Source organism: Aedes albopictus, unplaced genomic scaffold, assembly GCF_035046485.1.
Source record: "Aedes albopictus strain Foshan unplaced genomic scaffold, AalbF5 HiC_scaffold_5, whole genome shotgun sequence".
Classification (NCBI taxonomy): Eukaryota; Metazoa; Arthropoda; class Insecta; order Diptera; family Culicidae; genus Aedes; species Aedes albopictus.
Genome location: NW_026917309.1, coordinates 71,700 through 89,288, shown reverse-complemented (window position 1 = coordinate 89,288; position 17,589 = coordinate 71,700). Strand labels below are relative to the sequence as shown.

At 38.1% G+C, this 17,589-nt stretch overlaps 1 protein-coding gene across 19 annotated transcripts in view; it reads left to right on the top strand.

The window, feature by feature from the left end:
* Positions 1–17,589, top strand: part of LOC109415434 (protein lap4) — a gene marked incomplete at its 3' end in the record, with an annotated part of 212,425 nt that overhangs the window by 124,391 nt on the left and 70,445 nt on the right. For 18 of the 19 annotated variants that reach the window (XM_062843738.1, XM_062843748.1, XM_062843753.1 and 15 more), the window contains 3 exon segments: positions 938–1,183; positions 1,471–2,535; positions 8,634–8,842. In XM_062843738.1, coding sequence (XP_062699722.1) covers positions 938–1,183; positions 1,471–2,535; positions 8,634–8,842 — 1,520 coding nt within the window. 19 annotated transcript variants of the gene reach the window in all.

The following is a 17,589-nucleotide window of genomic DNA, read 5'->3' as shown; positions in this document are numbered from 1 at the left end:
TCCAAGAGTGAACTGTTGAACAACTAGCGTGAATCGGTCAATTGAGTATGAGCTAATTTAAGGATACCTTCAACTTTTGGGTAGAAGACTTTCGATACAATTGTTCTATTTGTCTCTTAGAACATGGAATTTAAGGGAATTAAAATTCAATGGGAAGTATAAGAAATAGATGTTACGGAATATTTCACTACTACCGTGGAATTATACACGGAAAAACAAAAGAAAACAAAAATTTCAGTACTAATCGTTCAATATTAGGCGAATTATCCTACAATTGAGGTAAACCGTTGTCGAAAAAAAAATTGCGCCGTTATTTTCACACTAGGGATACAATTATGCAATTGCCCATTGCTATTTAAGAAATGTAAGTGTCAAATCAAAAAAGATATCATTGACCGTTGATAACCCCTCCCAGAGATAATTTCTGGCTACGCCACTGTCGTATGCGCCAATTCCCGTCATATCTAACGGAAAATAACTTATATCTTTGACAATGGATCATCAGACTGAAGCAAAAAGTTGTATACTATCAATAACCAGTCCCTATATCACTGGAAATCGAATTACGTGAAATTTCATGTTTCAATGACAGGCCTCTTACAAGTTGAAATTTGTTCACGTTTTGCGTATGACGAAGGCAATCACACCAAAGCAGCGTATTGTTCTTCATCATCGTTCAATCTTTACTTCACCAGATACATTTGTTGAACCAACCTTCAAAACCCATGAAAGTCTGTGGCACTTCAAAGTAAGATTTCACTGTTGCAGAATGTAGCAAAAGCTGATCAATTCGTTAAATAAATCACTTTTTTCCCGTCGGTAAAGTGTAAACAACAAGTTGCCTTCAATTTTAAGGCATTATGATACAGATCTCCGGAAATAACCCACAACTGTGTTTTAACTTCCTTTTCTTTCTCTTCCATCTCCCCCTCCGTAGCCTATCAAAGCTGGAATCCCTGGAGCTGCGGGAGAACCTGCTGAAGCACCTGCCCGAGTCGATCAGCCAGCTGACCAATCTGGAACGGCTCGATCTGGGCGATAACGAAATCGAAGAGCTTCCACCCCATCTGGGCTACCTGCCGGCGCTGCAGGAACTGTGGCTCGATCACAACCAGCTGCAGAAGCTGCCGCCCGAGATCGGTTTACTGAAGAACTTAGTATGCCTGGACGTCTCGGAGAATCGGTAAGTTACGGGGGGTTTCTTTCTCTTTCTCTGACTAATCTAGAGGCGTTTCTCTCCTCAACTGTTACTTGTTCAGCCTTAATTGAAAGTGCAAATTTTAGCTGACAGCAAAGACAAAATGATTATAATTGTCTTCCTTGAGAATTTTAATTACCTACACTTTCATGCCTTAAATACCGAAATTCATGCATGTTGAACAGCAAATTTTGAGGTTAGGAAATGGCCTCCAAATCAGTCCTTAACTCATTGTAACCCAAACATTCCTACATTCCCATCAACCAATACAGCATGGAGGAACTGCCAGAGGAGTTAGGTGGACTGGAAAACCTAACCGATCTGCACCTCTCGCAGAACCTGCTAGAAGTGCTCCCGGATGGCATCTCCAAGCTGACCAAACTGACCATCCTCAAGCTGGACCAGAACCGGTTGCACACGCTGAACGAAAACATCGGCCAGTGCGTCAACATGCAGGAGCTCATCCTGACCGAGAATTTCCTAAACGAGCTGCCTTACACCATCGGCAACATGACGATGCTGAACAACCTGAACGTGGACCGGAACTCGCTCGTTTCGGTGCCGAACGAGCTGGGAAACTGCAAAAATCTGGGGGTGCTGAGCTTACGCGAGAATAAGCTAACCAAACTGCCATCGGAGCTAGGGAATTGCCTGGAACTGCACGTCCTAGATGTGTCCGGGAATCGGCTGCAGCACTTGCCGTACTCGTTGGTCAATCTCCAGCTGAAGGCCGTTTGGCTGTCGGAGAACCAGGCTCAACCGCTTCTAACATTCCAACCGGACATCGACGAGGTGACCGGTGACCAGGTGTTGACCTGCTTCCTGCTGCCCCAGCAGGAGTACGTTCCGGCCAGTCCGGAAAACCGAGAAGACACCGACTCGGAAGACTGGGAAGAACGCGAGGCGTCCCGAACGCATTCCGTCAAGTTCAGCGAAGATTCCAACGCGGACAAGGACACCCCCTTCGTCCGGCAGAACACCCCCCACCCGAAGGAACTGAAACTGAAGGCGCACAAACTGTTTGCCAAGGAGAAGCGATCGGACGACATGAGCGGGGGCAATCTGGACACCCTCTCGGAGGAATCCTCCTCCAGGCCGTCGCTGATGAACAAGTCGGGAGGTATGGCGTCCACGCTGGACGACATCCAGGGTGTGGTCCCCAACGAACCGATCGCCGAGGAGGATGCCAATAAGGAGAATGAGGAATTTGGCGGTGGAGCTGATGACGACTTCGAGAGGCGGGTCGGATTCGACGTGAACGAGGACGAAGACCGGTACTACTCGGAGGAAAATGAGGATTCCCACGAGAAGAAGCCCATTTCCAAGCTGCATCGAAGGTAGGGAGGAAATTGGAGGTTGTTGTTTTGAAAATGAAGTGTTTTTATTTTGTTGTGTGTTTTGATTTATCCTTGCATGTTGCATGTTGTTTCGAAATTTGATCTTTTTCCTACACATACACGAAGTAAATCATTTATGCTACGAGATTTGTATTTTTACTCAGAAGATGCAAGTTCTTTTGTTCTTTAATTTATTCTCACCCGTAAATAAATCTGGGTTCTATATATTTTTCTGGATAGCTCTCTGAATAACCAGGAGCCCGGCATCACAAAAATATTCGGATATTCATAATTTCTTGCAAACATAAAATATTCCTCGTTGGAGCCACCATAAGTGTTTTATTAAGTTGTTAAGGAATTCTTGGCAATCTTTATGAGTTGATATAACAGAATAACAAAAATCTACAACGACATCTTTAATTTTATGCATTTTGAAAACGTTCCTTATAAATTCATATAGAAATTTCAAACAAAAATCGGTGGATCATGGGGAGGAGATACACTAAGGATTGTTAATCTTCTACAATTCTTTGAGGTTTCTCTGTATGTGTCCGATATTTGTTTGTTACTCTCTGGAAAACCAGTTTGTTGTTTTATTCGACATATCCAGAATATTCAGATTTTTATTACTTTGGCTCCTCCTGGAGCCATCATCAATGCCATACTAAAATTTCAAAGTATAGAAAGTTTTCTACACTTCTCTGGATAGTTCTCAGAATACTTAAGAACGTGGTATCCCCAGAATATGCAGATTTCCCTCAAATTATTGCGAACGTCAAATATTCCTCGCTGGAGCCACCATGAGCGTTTCGATGAAATGTTTGGGATTTCTTAAGTTTCACACACATTTTGAGTATGGCAGTTTCCACCAATAAAGATGGAATCATGGCATCATTACAAACAATCTCTGGCATGATTATAAAATTGCACAAACATTCTGCTAGAATCTGTGGTGCTTTGAGTTATTCGAAGTCAAGGATTCAGTGTGATCATCAAACATTCTCATGCATTGCTGTGGAAGACTTTTCCATTGACAAACATGAGTCAATGTGAGTTTTTGTAGTAAGCAAAAACATAATTTACAGTTCATCTTCAGTTCGTTGAACTCAAGAACTGCCTTCAGCTAGATCATATCAAATCCTTAGATACATTGGAATATATTAAAAAAAACTTGGAAATAACAGACACGGAACATTGTTGATATACAAAGTGAGAGATGAATTTGTGTAAAAAAACGCGTTCTGGTGGGATTCGAACCCACGACTCCACATTCGCTAAAGCGGTACTTTAACACAGTAAGCCACAGATCAGCTTGAATTTGTGTGCAATAGAAAGTCAAACTGAGTACCATTTCTCTTTCGGCTTAGATGTCAGTCTTCAACATACTCTAAGGAGGATCTATCAGTTTAATCTAATCGTCTCCTATTGAATTCGCTTTCATATTTTTTTTGGGTGATTCTTTCGGAAATTATTTTGTTATAACGACAAACATGTCTAAAGGTCCAATCTGCAAAAGAGAACCGTCGTTCTAACTCCCTTTAAATTATTACAATGTCACAGTGGACATTATGACAATTTGTAAAGTGTAGATCGGAAAAGGATTGCTTTATCTACCCTCCGACGCAAGAAGTGAATCGAAGTTCATAAAAACAAGCACGTTATAACCGAAAGAGAGGAGACTCAAAGAGAGCCTCTCATCTGCCCTTAGGACTTATAGAAATGTTGTATGTATTCATTTAGCCTTCGTCAAGAATATCAAAAGGTGTTTTATATTCTGGGTTGTTTAGGTGTTTCAAACTGTCCTGTAGTGAAGTCCTTCAAATCTACAAAAATAAATTTGTGAATTTTTGCCACAAATAATAGCTTTGCATAACCAATTGGGGTCCGTGAAGCTCTCGACATCTACAATGTCATTTATAGACACTATAGGGATATTCAAGGTCAGCCAAACCTTGGAGTTCAGAACATCAGGTCTACACTCGTAACAGTGGCCATATCCGTTACACTGAGTAACGTTGCATAATCAACAGTATTTACCGGAGCAACCTGAAGTCTACTAGCTTATTATGAATCTTTGGGACATTTAGGAACGTCCAAACTGTTCTATAATGAAGTTCTTCAAATCTACATGAAAAACTTTACGTACTTTCGTTATAAATAATAGTATTTAATAATTTGCTGGGATCCGTGAAGCTCTTGACATCTACAATGTTATTTAGAGACACTACATGAATATTCCAGGTCAGCCAAACTACCTTGGAGTTCAGGACTACTGGTCTACATTCGTAACAGTATCCATATATGTTATATTGAGTAATGCTGCATAATCAACCGAAGCAATCTGAAGTCTACTAGCATATTATAAACCTTTGGGGCATTCAGGTTCGTCCAAACTGTTCTACAATGAAGTCCTTCAAATCTACAAGAAAAACTTTATGTGTTTTCACCATAAATAATAGCATGGCATAATCCGCTGAGATCCGTGAAGTTCTTGAAATCTAAAATGTCGTTAAGAGACACTATGGGAATGTTCCAGGTTAGCCAAACTATCTTTGAGTTCAAAACTTCAGGTCTACTCTCGTAACATCAGCTATATCTGACATACTGAGTAACGTTTCATAATCAATCGCGGTGACTGGACCAACCCGAAGTCGACAAATCGTAGCTTTGTGTAATGAAAGAAGTTACCGTAATGCCCATAGACTATAGGATCCAAGCTCAAGAACAGTTTGGATGATCTAGGATATCCTGACTGATCTGATACTGTCTATTGATCTTTCAGAAGACTTATTGGACATGGTAGATTACAAATCGTAGCTTCGTATAATGAAAGAATTTACCGTTACACCCGTAGACTTTAAGATCTAAATTCAAAAACAGTTTGGATGACCCAGAATATCCCGACTGTTCTGATACTGTCTATTAAACTTTCAGAAAGCTTACTGGACATGATAGATTACGAATCGTAGCTTTGTATAGTGAAAAAAAGTTACCGTTACACCGGTACACTTTAAGATCTAAACTCAAGAACAGTTTGGATGATATTGTATGTATCAACCTTTCATAAAACTTACTGGACATGATAGATTACAAATCGTAGCTTTGTATGATGAAAGAAGTTACCGTTATACTTGTAGACTTTAGGATCTAAATTCAAGAATAGTTTGAATAACCTAGGATATCCAGAAAAATATTCTACGTAATATTATACCGTTTTTATGCTATTGACCACCAAAACTACAGAAAAACGTAGAAAAAACTCCATAATGACGCTTGGAAAAATTCCGGCTTCAAAGGGTAAAGAATCAGAAGACAATTTTTATGATATAAAATATTTTTCATATTCTTCGCCGTTTTTTTCTGAGAATTCTTTCTACAGTGTCTTTGAGGATTCCTTTGGAAATTTCATCGGGAACTCTCTGTAAACGCAAATGTTCCCAAAAAATTTCCAAAGAAGTATAAAAAAAAAAAAATACCGAAGAAAATTCCAAAGTAATTATCAAGTAGTTAGTTCAACTCTCCGGCATAGTTGTTCAGAAGGTCGTTTGCTTCATAAAGGCAATCAATTTAGTTCGCAATTCTGCCTCTAGGATATGCTAGTGAGTTTACATGCTGAGCCCAGCTCTATCTTGCGATCCAGATAAGATAGAAAGTTCAAGTCTTCGACAAAGTTGTTCAGAATGTCGTTTGCTTCATAAAGTTTGCTCGTAATTCTGCCGCTAGGTGACGATTCAAGTCCGATTTACTTCATATTCTAATGATTCAGATCTGATATACTTCATATTTTAAAGATTCGATTCTGGTACACATTATAATAATGATTCAGGTCTGGTTCACATCATTCAGGTCTGGTTCACTTCACAATCAAGTGGTTTAGGTCTTAGGCTAATTCACATAATATTCTAGCGATTCAGGTCCGATTCGCTTCATATTCAAATAATTATGGTCTGATTCACTTTATATTCAAATGATTCAGGGCTGGTTCTTATAATATTCTAGCGATTCAGGTCTGATTCGCTCCATATTCAATTAATTGTGGCCTGATTCACTTCATATCCAAGTGATTCAGGTCTGGTCCACATAATATTCAAGTAATTCAGGTCCGATTCACTTCATCTTCAATTTATTATGGTCTGATTCACTTCATATCAAGTGCTTCAGGTTCGATTCACTTCATATTGAAGTGATTCAGAGCTGGTTCACATACTATTCGAGTGATTCAGGTCCGATTCGCTTCATATTCAGTTAACTATGGCCTGATTCACTTCATATTCAAGTGATTCAGGTATGGTTCACATCATATTCAAGTGATTCAGGTTCAATTCACTTCATATTCAATTAATTATGGTCTGATTCACTTCATATCAAGTGCTTCAGGTCCGATTCCCTTCATATTCAAGCGATTCAGGCTTGGTTCACATAATATTCGAGTGATTCAGGTCCGATTCGCTTCATATTCAATTAATTATGGCCTGATTCATTTCATATTCAAGTGATTTAGGTCTGATTCACATCATATTCAAGTGATTCAATTCCGATTCGCTTCATATTCAATTTATTATGGTCTGATTCACTTCATATCATGTGCTTCAGGTCCGATTCAGGTAATTCAGGGCTGGTTCACATAATATTCAAGTGATTCAGGTCTGATTTGCTTCATATTCAAATAATTATGGCCTGATTCACTTCATATTCAAGTGATTCCGATCCTATTCACTTCACATTCAATTTATTATAGTCTGATTCACTTCATATCAAGTGTCTAAGGTCCAATTCACTTCATATTCAAGTGATTCAGAGATTGTTTCCATAATATTCGAGTTTTTCAGGTCCGATTCGCTTCATATTCAAGTTATTATTATTATTATTTATTTATTAAAGAGGTTTTAACAAAAAGTCATTCGCTTCCGCATATTCAAGTGATTCAGGGCTGGTTCACATAATATTCTAGCGATTCAGGTCCGATTCGCTTCATATTCAAGTGATTCAGATCCGATTCACTTCATATTCAATTCATCATGGTCTGATTCACTTCATATCAAGTGCTTCAGGTCTGATTCACTTCATATTCAAGTGATTCAGGGCTGGTTCACATAATATTCTAGCGATTCATGTCCGATTCGCTTTATATTCAAATAATTATGGCCTGATTCACTTCATATTCAAGTGATTCAGGTCTGGTTCACTTCATATTCAAGTGATTCAGGTCCGATGCACTTCATATTCAAGTGATTCAGGTCTGGTTCACTTCATATTCAAGTGATTCAGGTCCGAATCACTTCATATTCAATTAATTATGGCCTGATTCACTTCATATTCAAGTGATTCAGGTCTGGTTCACATCATATTCAAGTGATTCAGGTCCGATTCACTTCATATTCAAGTGCTTCAGGTCCGATTCACTTCATATTCAAGTGATTCAGGTCCGATTCACTTCATATTCAAGTGATTCAGGTCCGATTCACTTCATATTCAATTAATTATGGCCTGATTCACTTCATATTCAAGTGATTCAGGTCTGGTTCACTTCATATTCAAGTGATTCAGGTCTGGTTCACTTCATATTCAAGTGATTCAGGTCCGATTCACTTCATATTCAATTAATTATGGCCTGATTCACTTCATATTCAAGTGATTCAAGTCTGGTTCACATAATATTCGAGTGATTCAGGTTCTATTCGCTTCATATTCAAATAATTATGGCCTGATTCATTTCATATTCACTTCAAGTGAACTCTGTATTATACACTCTATTGGCTGGGAACAGTTCCCCTTCGAGGGTCAACCTAGTGAAAGAACAAAGGATTTTCATCGTCTGAGTTATAAAAAAAGCATCATTCCATGGAAAATATGATTTTCTGCATACACAAATCACAGCAAAAAACACAATGTCCTCACAGTTTCCCCTTTGCCCACGGTGTTCCAAAAACCCTTAATAGGAGTGCGCCTTGCGCATCAGACATTCAGACATTCCACTTGTCGATCGCAAGCACGCACTCCTAGTCGAAGAATTGCGCAATCTCTTATCGGCTTTTATGTTTGTTTGCTTTTTTTTCTCTCCCCTCTCGTCCATCTACCAATCCACTCCAATCCAACAGAGACACTCCGCATCATCTGAAAAACAAACGCGTACATCACAACGCTGCGGACAAGAACAGCAGTCTGGTGCTGAGTTCGCTCAAACTGAAAGAGTCGCTTCCGCCACCGCCGAAGCTGGAGGAACATCCGGCCCTGGAAGCGGCCAGCCAAGGTGACGATGGGCAATCGGATGCGGCGGTGGCAGTGGCGGCGGGGGTCGAATCATACGGTAAGTGTCTTCTCGCAGTTTCTCTTATTATTTTGAATGGGGGTGGATCAATCAACGAGCACTTGAAGAAGAGAAATCACTGGAATTTAATCTGAAATCATCCAAAAGTTTTGTAAAACGTTTATTATTTTCGCGAAGAAGCGATAATAAGCACCTAAAATACTGAACACAATGATGACAAGCTGAAAAAGGACAAGTAGTGAAACAAAAATAAAAAGCAAATATGATTGTTTGAATACTAAAACATTCATGAAAATATAAAAACTCTTAAATAAAAATTAGATTATCAAAGACAACGAAAATAACATAAAAACATCCTATTACAGAGGTAGAGCCTATTTTGTTTCCCAAGTAACATTTTGCTGACCAATTTGTCTTGCAGAGGTTTTGAGAACCGTCATACAACCAAATACCTTTTATTTTAGTTTTATGATGGTTGTAAGAACCTCTTCTAGTCTATTCAACTCTTTTCTTTTATTTTCACCTTCTTTATTTTTTGTTTTGCTTTTTTTGGCGAAATAAATCTTATTCTTAACGTTCAACTGCTGTTTATACTAAGTTTTTGCTCAATTTGTATACTTTCTTTGGATGGTTTCAGGTTAAACATTTAGTGGAGTTCTTTTAGTGCATTGATTTGTTTTTCTCCGGTTGTCTACTATGAAATGTCGACAATTTATATCATCGTTCTTGGTAGGAGCGCGGGCTACCATCCAGTCAGTCAGTCAGTGTGCGAATTAGTTCCTCATTTATAGCACACCGATGTACACCTCATAGGAGGTTCTTGGATGTGCGGGGGGTGGTATTCAATATTACAGAAACTGTGACATTCTACTTAGCAGCAGAGCTCAGCCGGAGCATGCCAATGTGTGTGCGCCCCGCACGGTATGTGGCATTATCTGTGGCGCAATTATACGACCGCTAGCTAGAGGTAATGGGGCGGTGGCGGTGGAGTCACGTCGTTACTGTATGTACTTAGCACTACCTAATGGCGACGACTGCTTGGAAAACAGGTTAGGGTACCGACTCCGCGTCGTGGTGGAGAAGCGTCTTTACACACGATGGTGGTGACATTGTTTGTTGTTTATCAGCAGTTGTTATGATAGGGAAGATATTGAAGGGGCAGAGGCGGATCTAGAATTTCCGAAATAGGGCTAAAAATTACAGGTCTGAGAAACTACAACATCGATTTTGGAAGGCTTGATTTTGATCGTGTGCGTCTATAATAAAACAATATAAAAAAAAAACCCTTTTAATTGTTGACCACTGAACACTACAGAAGTCAAAAGTTGACAACAAATTGCTCTGAACTGTTGTGTGCTTTTGATAAAGCATACATTTCAATATACTATCAGTTTTCATCGTGACTATATTTTAGATGATTCACATCACTGGAATATGTCAATGAAATGTATATTGCGGCAGTTGATCTTATCTATTGCGTTACATAACCGAACTGCAGGTTATTAAGATCAAAATAAACGTTTATCTTTGACCGACACCAGTTAAAGAACGAAATGTTACGTTCAATGTCGCCGACATCGGCTTCGATCGTTCTGATAGAAAACATCATTAGGACCTAGTTTTGATAAAGGTCCTATAAAACTATAGAAGTCTAATAACATGACATAACTTATTTCTTTATTCAATTTCTGATATCTATCCACATCAATTTTATAACTCGAAAGTTTGCATTGGGTATCAGGACGTTATCAGATAGTAATAAGCATAGAAGGTCAACCAAAGAGTCAATATCTGTGGTTCAAATTCAATTATGTTTGTTCCGTTTACGCCCAAGGTATCTCACTATTAAAATTTTCGTTATCAATACCGTGAGGTCGCCATTCACCGCTCATTTAACAGCATTTTCGTAAAGTATATGACATTAAAAATTTACGTTTGCGAATATTGCACTTTAATTTACGTTATCAACTCAACAATTATGTTGTTATTATAAAAAAAATATAAAACGATTATAAAATATGTTTACAACCGAAAAAATAAAAATTCAAATGTGTTATCTCTTGGCTCCTATTACCGCTCATGCATCCATTCACCGCTCATAATGGATCCATTCACCGCTCACTGGATTATTTTTTCATGTAATCGCAGAAACTATTCATTTATAAAAACAAAATAACTTTTATTTACCAAAGTATTGACGATTCATGACGTTCAGTTCATCCTGTTTTGTCAAAATGGAATCTTTAACGGGTTTTACCTGTTGGATATTTCTTCCGCTGTTTACCCTGAACAGTTCCCATGTCGTTCTGCAGCGCAGTGTGAGAAATATTTTTTGAGAACGTGATTTCAGGTACACCCATATAAAAACATGATGAAATGAAAGTTTTTGAATGTGGCAGCATGTTACATTCACTTTTGTTACGATACTTTACTAACATTTGATCTTTTTTGTATGATTGACCCAAAATGAGCGGTGAATGGCGACCTCACGGTAGTCAAGTTCCAATAAAACAAACTTAATAGGACAGATCGGTGAAGTACTAGATTTGTAGTAATGAGCTGAATTTTAGTATGGTGAGAAGGTCAATTCTCCGTTTCTGCAATGAAATGGTGCAAAAAGCGTGGGTATTATGATTCCTTGCCTAATTTTATGCTGTTTGAGCAAAACTTTGGGTGACAGTGTTGTTGTTTTTTCTATTTCTTGCAACATAAACAACATAGTTATCCAAAGTTTTGCTCAAACAGCATCAATTCAGGCAAGGAATCATAATACCCACGCTTTTTGCACCATTTTATTGCAGAAACGGAGAATTCACCTTCTCACCATACAAAAATTCAGCTCATTACTACAAGTCTAGTACTACACCGAACGTGCCCCATTATAGGAAAAATTGAAGAGCGGATCTAGTGGAATGGTTAGAGTACATGCCTGTCACACCGAAGACCTGGGATCGAATCCCACTCCCGACAAACTCACACAATGTGCTGGGGATTCTTTTTTCACAAGGGAAATAAAGGCGTTGCCCGAGATGAACTAGTCTCGCGTTAAAAACCTCGTTAAGAAAGAAAAAAAAATACGGATATTTAAAAGTCTATGAAGTATGTAGATAAAAAATATAATAACTCTGATCCGTAAACGAGTGGAAGAGTTGACAATGACTCTAAATAGTAGTAAAACAACTGTCAGATGATTTTGTTTTTTACAGTTCTTTATTACAAAACTGTCATCCTGGTACAAAATTTTCCCTTTTTTCTATTCTATTTCTCTTATTTGTTCTAATTTTAAACTTTTCTGTTCAGTACACAGTTAGAAAAAATCACCGGCTTCGGTAATGTTTTACCGAAATCTCAACCGTTAAGTTTGTTTTACAGGAAAAAATCGGTAAAGGTTGCAACTTCTACCGAAGTTCGTTAGAGTTTGACAGATAAACGATAACATTTTACCGAAATTTGTTATTTTTTTACAGAATTCCGTTAAAAATCCATTACCGAACGCTCAGCGGCTGAGATTTCGGTAAAAATTACCGAACGCGATTAGCTGTGTAGGACCATGCTGAGAGTAGCTGGGCTCGATACTCGGTCGATCCAGGATCTTTTCGTAAGGAAGAATCCGTACATGATGTAGCTGTTTTCATAAATTTTTCACATTGCCCTGTTCCCTTGTATCCCAGACCTAATGTATTACACTATTAAAGAAAATATTCTAAAGGAATCTAGTCTCAGGAAAATCCCGGGAGAAACCCCAGCAGGAATCTTTCGAAAAATTCCGGGAGCAATCCCGGAAGAACTCTCTGATAAGTTACGGAAGAAATCCCCGAAGGAATCCTACAAGCAAACAATCACGGAATCTCGGCAGGAATTCCGGGAGAATTCTTGAAATAATCACTAAAAAAAAGTCCTGGAAAGAAACCCAGAAGGATTTTTTTAATAAATCGCGGGAGGAATACTTTCAGAAATTTCAGTAGGAATCCCGGAAGAAATCCATGAAAGAATACCGGGAGAACTCCTTCAAGGAATCTCTGAAAGAATTACCTAGAAACCTGGAAGGAAATGTGAAAGGATTTCCTGAAGAATTTCCGGAAGGAATCCCTGATGGTATTCCAAAAGAAATCCTTATAAGAATTTTGGTAGAACTCCCTAAAAAATTCCAAAAAGAATTCCGGGAAAGGCCCCTGTGGGAATCCCGGAAGAAATCCCTCAAGGAGTCCTGGGAGCAATCAATTACAGAATCCCGGCAGGAGTTTCTGGGAGTATTCCCTTAAGTAATCTCTGAAAGAATTACGGTAACAATCTCTGAAAAAAAAAAACCTGGAAGAAATCCCAGAAGTAATTCTTGAAACAAAATCCCGTGAAGAATTCCTGATGAATCCACTGGACGAATCCTTGAGGAAATTTTTGGGAGAAGAAATGCCTGAAATGATCGCGGCAATAATCTGAGAAAGAATTTCGACAACAATCCCTGAAAGAATCCCGGGAGAAATGCGGAGAGGTATGCTGGAAAGGTTCCTAGCGAAATCCTGGGAGGAGTCCCTGAAGGAATTGCCAATGTCTTTTCGAAAGGTAAAATCAATAAATGCCGTTGCTTTTTTTTTTATCAATTATTGACTTTACCCTATCCCTACTTTCTCATACCTAATATATGGCTCGCTAATATATCAAATACTCTCCCTACATGGAGTAATCCTCGCAGTAATCTTGGGAAAATTATTGAACTATCGGGAGTATTCCAGTCTCAGGTTAATCCCGGAAGAAACCCCAGAAGGAATATCGGAAGGAATCACAGTAGAAATCTTTCGAAGAATTCGGAAGAATTGTGTGAGAATTCCCTTAACCCTCCATTTGCATTAGGATCTTTTTTGTCCCAAATCGTACTCTACGCCAGCTGTTCCCAACCTAGAAAGAAACTTGAAAGTAAACCTGTAAGGGTTTTTTCTTAAAATACAGGAGAAAATCCATGAAGGAATACCGGGAGCACTCTTTTTAGAAATCCCTGGAAAAATTCCAGAAAAAATGCAGGAAGGAAACGTGAGAAGATTTCCTGCAGAAATTCCGGGAGGAATCCCTGAAGGAATTCCAGGAAAAATCTCCGAAAGAGCTTCGGTAGCACTCCCTGAAAAATTCCAAAAGGAATCCCGAGAGAGATCCCGGTAGGATTCCCGGAAGAAGTCCCTGGAAGGATTCTCAATGATGAAATCCCGGCAGGAATTCCGAGAGAATTTAATTGAAGGATTCATTTTAGGCGAACTCCTGAGGAATTTTCGGGAGATATTCCTGAAGAAATCCCGAGAGAAATTCTGAGAGGTATCCTTGAAAGGTTCCTAATCAAGTCCTGGGAGGAATCCCTGATGGGAATTCCCCAGAAATCTCTATAGGAAAATCGGGAACAATTAATTAAGGTGTCCTGGGAATCCTGTAAGGATAGCAGTAGACATTTTTTTAGAATCCTGGGATATATTCCGGAAAACAAATCCTTAATGGAATTCTGGAAGTAATGGATCACGGAATCAATCCCGAGGAGAATCCTGGAAGAAATATCGAAAGGAATCCTGGATAAAATCCTTGGAAGAATCTCGAGAGGAATTCTTGAATGAATCTCAGGAATCCCTTGAAGGGTAATTGACGGAATCTCAGCAAGAATCCTGAATCACATAGAGGGCGCAATTCAATGATAAATCCAGGTACGAATCTCTAGGAATAACCAGCTGAATCCTGGTAGGGCTCTCAGCAAAAATTCATGGCTGAATCATTGGGAAAAATCACCGAATATGTTCGTAGACAAATCCCTACAAGTGGAGGTCTTTTAGACCAAGTAACTCATGGTATAAATGAAATCAGTGTCACCTAGTGCGATAATTTCTAACTAGTAATCAGTTCGACACAGGGCTCTTATGCACCTGAACAGTTTTTTTTGAAGATGCAATTGGTTGTACATCTTCACTGAGCCGAGATATTAGGAACAGAAGCTGTTTCACACAAGTACCATCTGTTCCAAGGATTTCTTACTAAAAATTACGTTACCTGAATAAGTTTAGCCAGATAAACATGTAGCTTTCACTCCCATCTACAATAATATAGACTTACTCATCACCTGACACAGACCTGACCAAGTCCTTGCAAGAATTTTTATCATCAACTTTAAAAGCGTTCGAATCTAAACCAGTTTCCGATAGATGATACCTAATGTTAAAAAAATGTACAGTATTGGAAAAAAAAGTAAACATTTTCTGATTTCCATACAAAATAGCCAATTTCGGAGGTCTATATCTTTGTAATTTATGAACCGATTGTGGTGAAAATTTGACACAGAACTAAAAATTACCTTTTTTTTAATTTCCATTGAGTTCAAGAAATTTCTTAGGCATAATATTTAGTTTCTATTGGTGCCAAATTGGAAATAAAAAAGTAAACAATTTTCATCATCAACTCAAAAACAAAATTAGTTTTGAAAAAATCTAAACGAGCCACAAGGGCATTCTCTTCGAACGTGTGGTTTTTGAGTTATAGAAATCAAAATTGTTTACTTCTTTATTTCCAATTTGGCATCAACAGAAACTCTACATTTTGCCAATGAAAGTTCTTGAACTCAATGGAAATTGAAAATATTTACAGATAATTTTTTTTTTCAGCTCAATCGGTTCATAGACTCCAAAGATATAGACCTCCAAAAATGGCTATTTTGTATGGCAATTAGAAAATGTTTTCTCTTTTCTTTCCAATACTGTATATTCATATAATAAATTATGTGTACAAAAAAAGGTCTCAAGTTCCATTTTATCAGACGATTGCACCCACGCCCAAGGATGGGATCATTCATTTGCAATCATTTACTTTCACTTGCGAATAACTCGCTTCAGAAACATCGTAGCAAAAACTAATGTTTAGAGCACTTTTTCATTTTTGTTTTACCTGAAACTTTGTAGAACAATTACTAGCGCAGCGTCAATAATAAAGCCAACAGAAGGCAGCAAACGCAACTCTCCACGGCGTGAATGTAATTTACATTCACCGTGTGGAGAGTTGCCTTCACAGCTCGTTCACGAATTTGGTATGCGTGTGCGACCCTAATGCTATTCGGCGAACTTTCAGATAAAACTACAAGGTTCAATTCATCCATACATAGTTTTTTGATAGAATGCTTCTGAACTGAGATAGTATCAAGTGAATGTAACTCTTTGCAAATGAATGATCCCATCCCTGCCCAAGCCTCGATTTCCTTCCGTTCCTGCGTCAAACAATGCACTCCTGGCAATTGATCAGTTGTTCGATGTTCGCTCATTGTTCACTGTTCACACCGAACAACAAACTTCCAGCAATGAACCTTCCAAATTCAACCGTGCAAATGCTCACTGTTTGTTCTTTGCGTCGGACAACACACAACTCCCGGCAAGGAATTTTCTAAATCTAGCCACGCACACGTATACTGTACAGTACAGTGGTTGAAATCGCCGAAAAACACGGTCATCGACATTTTCAGTGTGGCAATGTTAACATGTTCAGCAAAATTAACTTTTGAAGAAAATTATTTTTTGATTAGTTTTTCCAAAAGTTAGATCAAAAATCTATTTTCTACATTTGCCAAGATATCTGGATGGTGTCGACGGTAAAGCTGTAGATAATATCATGTAGCAACATATTGCCGAAGATTCTTTTGCTCTATCTTTTGAAATATGCTATATACAAGAAATTTAGCACTAGCAACCACTTCAAACCTTGAAGAACCGCTAAATCCTTTATATCTTTCTTGGATGAGGCTTTCACGGCTTCCGATGTTCTAACGACTTTTTCAGAATGTTAATATGTATCTTTTTGTTGGGAGAATCTTTATAAATTTTCCTTTATGATATTTATTTTTTTATGAAAAATACTATTTTTCCTAGAAAAGTTCAATTATCCTATAAATTGTTTTGGAAAATTGTAGTTTTCTCACTTTCCAACCTTAAATTAACTCTAAATCTTACAATTTTCATTGAAAACTTGATGTTAAAGATTCAGTTTTTCCATTCATTTTTTTCATAGCTAGGCAATAGAAGTATGTCGAAAAATTGTAGACTAGCTGAAATTTGCAAAGACTGTTCATCATTTTAAGTTTATCTTTTTTTTTGTTTATTAAGCTTGAACTGGTACAAATAACTCCAACGTTCCTCAAACTGTGAGTTAAAATCATCTAACCTAATAATCTGATAATGAGATGGCCGCTCGAAATTCAAGCAGAATTCAAGAAGGGCATCTTTGTGTGTAGGAATTGTTTCATGAAAAATCTCGTAGGCAGCCGAAAGAAATTCCTGATGAGGTTTCGATACTATCCATGGAAGGGACTCCTCCGACTTTTCAAGGAGTTTCGACAAAACTGTACGATTACCTATATGTATTTTTATGATCGCAATACGAAGAAATTATTGCTGGGATGCGCTGCAGAAAATTCGAGGGAACTTCTGAAAGTAACCCGATACAATCTGTCCCAAATAATATTTTGTTGATCAGTCAGTCTTGACGAAGCTGTGAGTATCCTCATAAAACCGTGTGCCTTTTATTTTGGCTTTATGATGGTTCTGAGAACCTCTTCTAGTCTATTCGACTAAAAATCCCAAGTAACGGATAGAAGCTCTCGGAAAAGAGTTCTAGTAGAACATTCTAGGGAAATCCTGAAATGAAGGGATTTTCGAAATATGACAACAACCAATTCCTAAACTCCTGTACAAATTCCTAAATTCCTGTACAAAAAGCAGTAAATACGTGATAATTTTCTAGTTTATTTTTTGAAAAAATAGTTCAGAAATTTTAAAAAA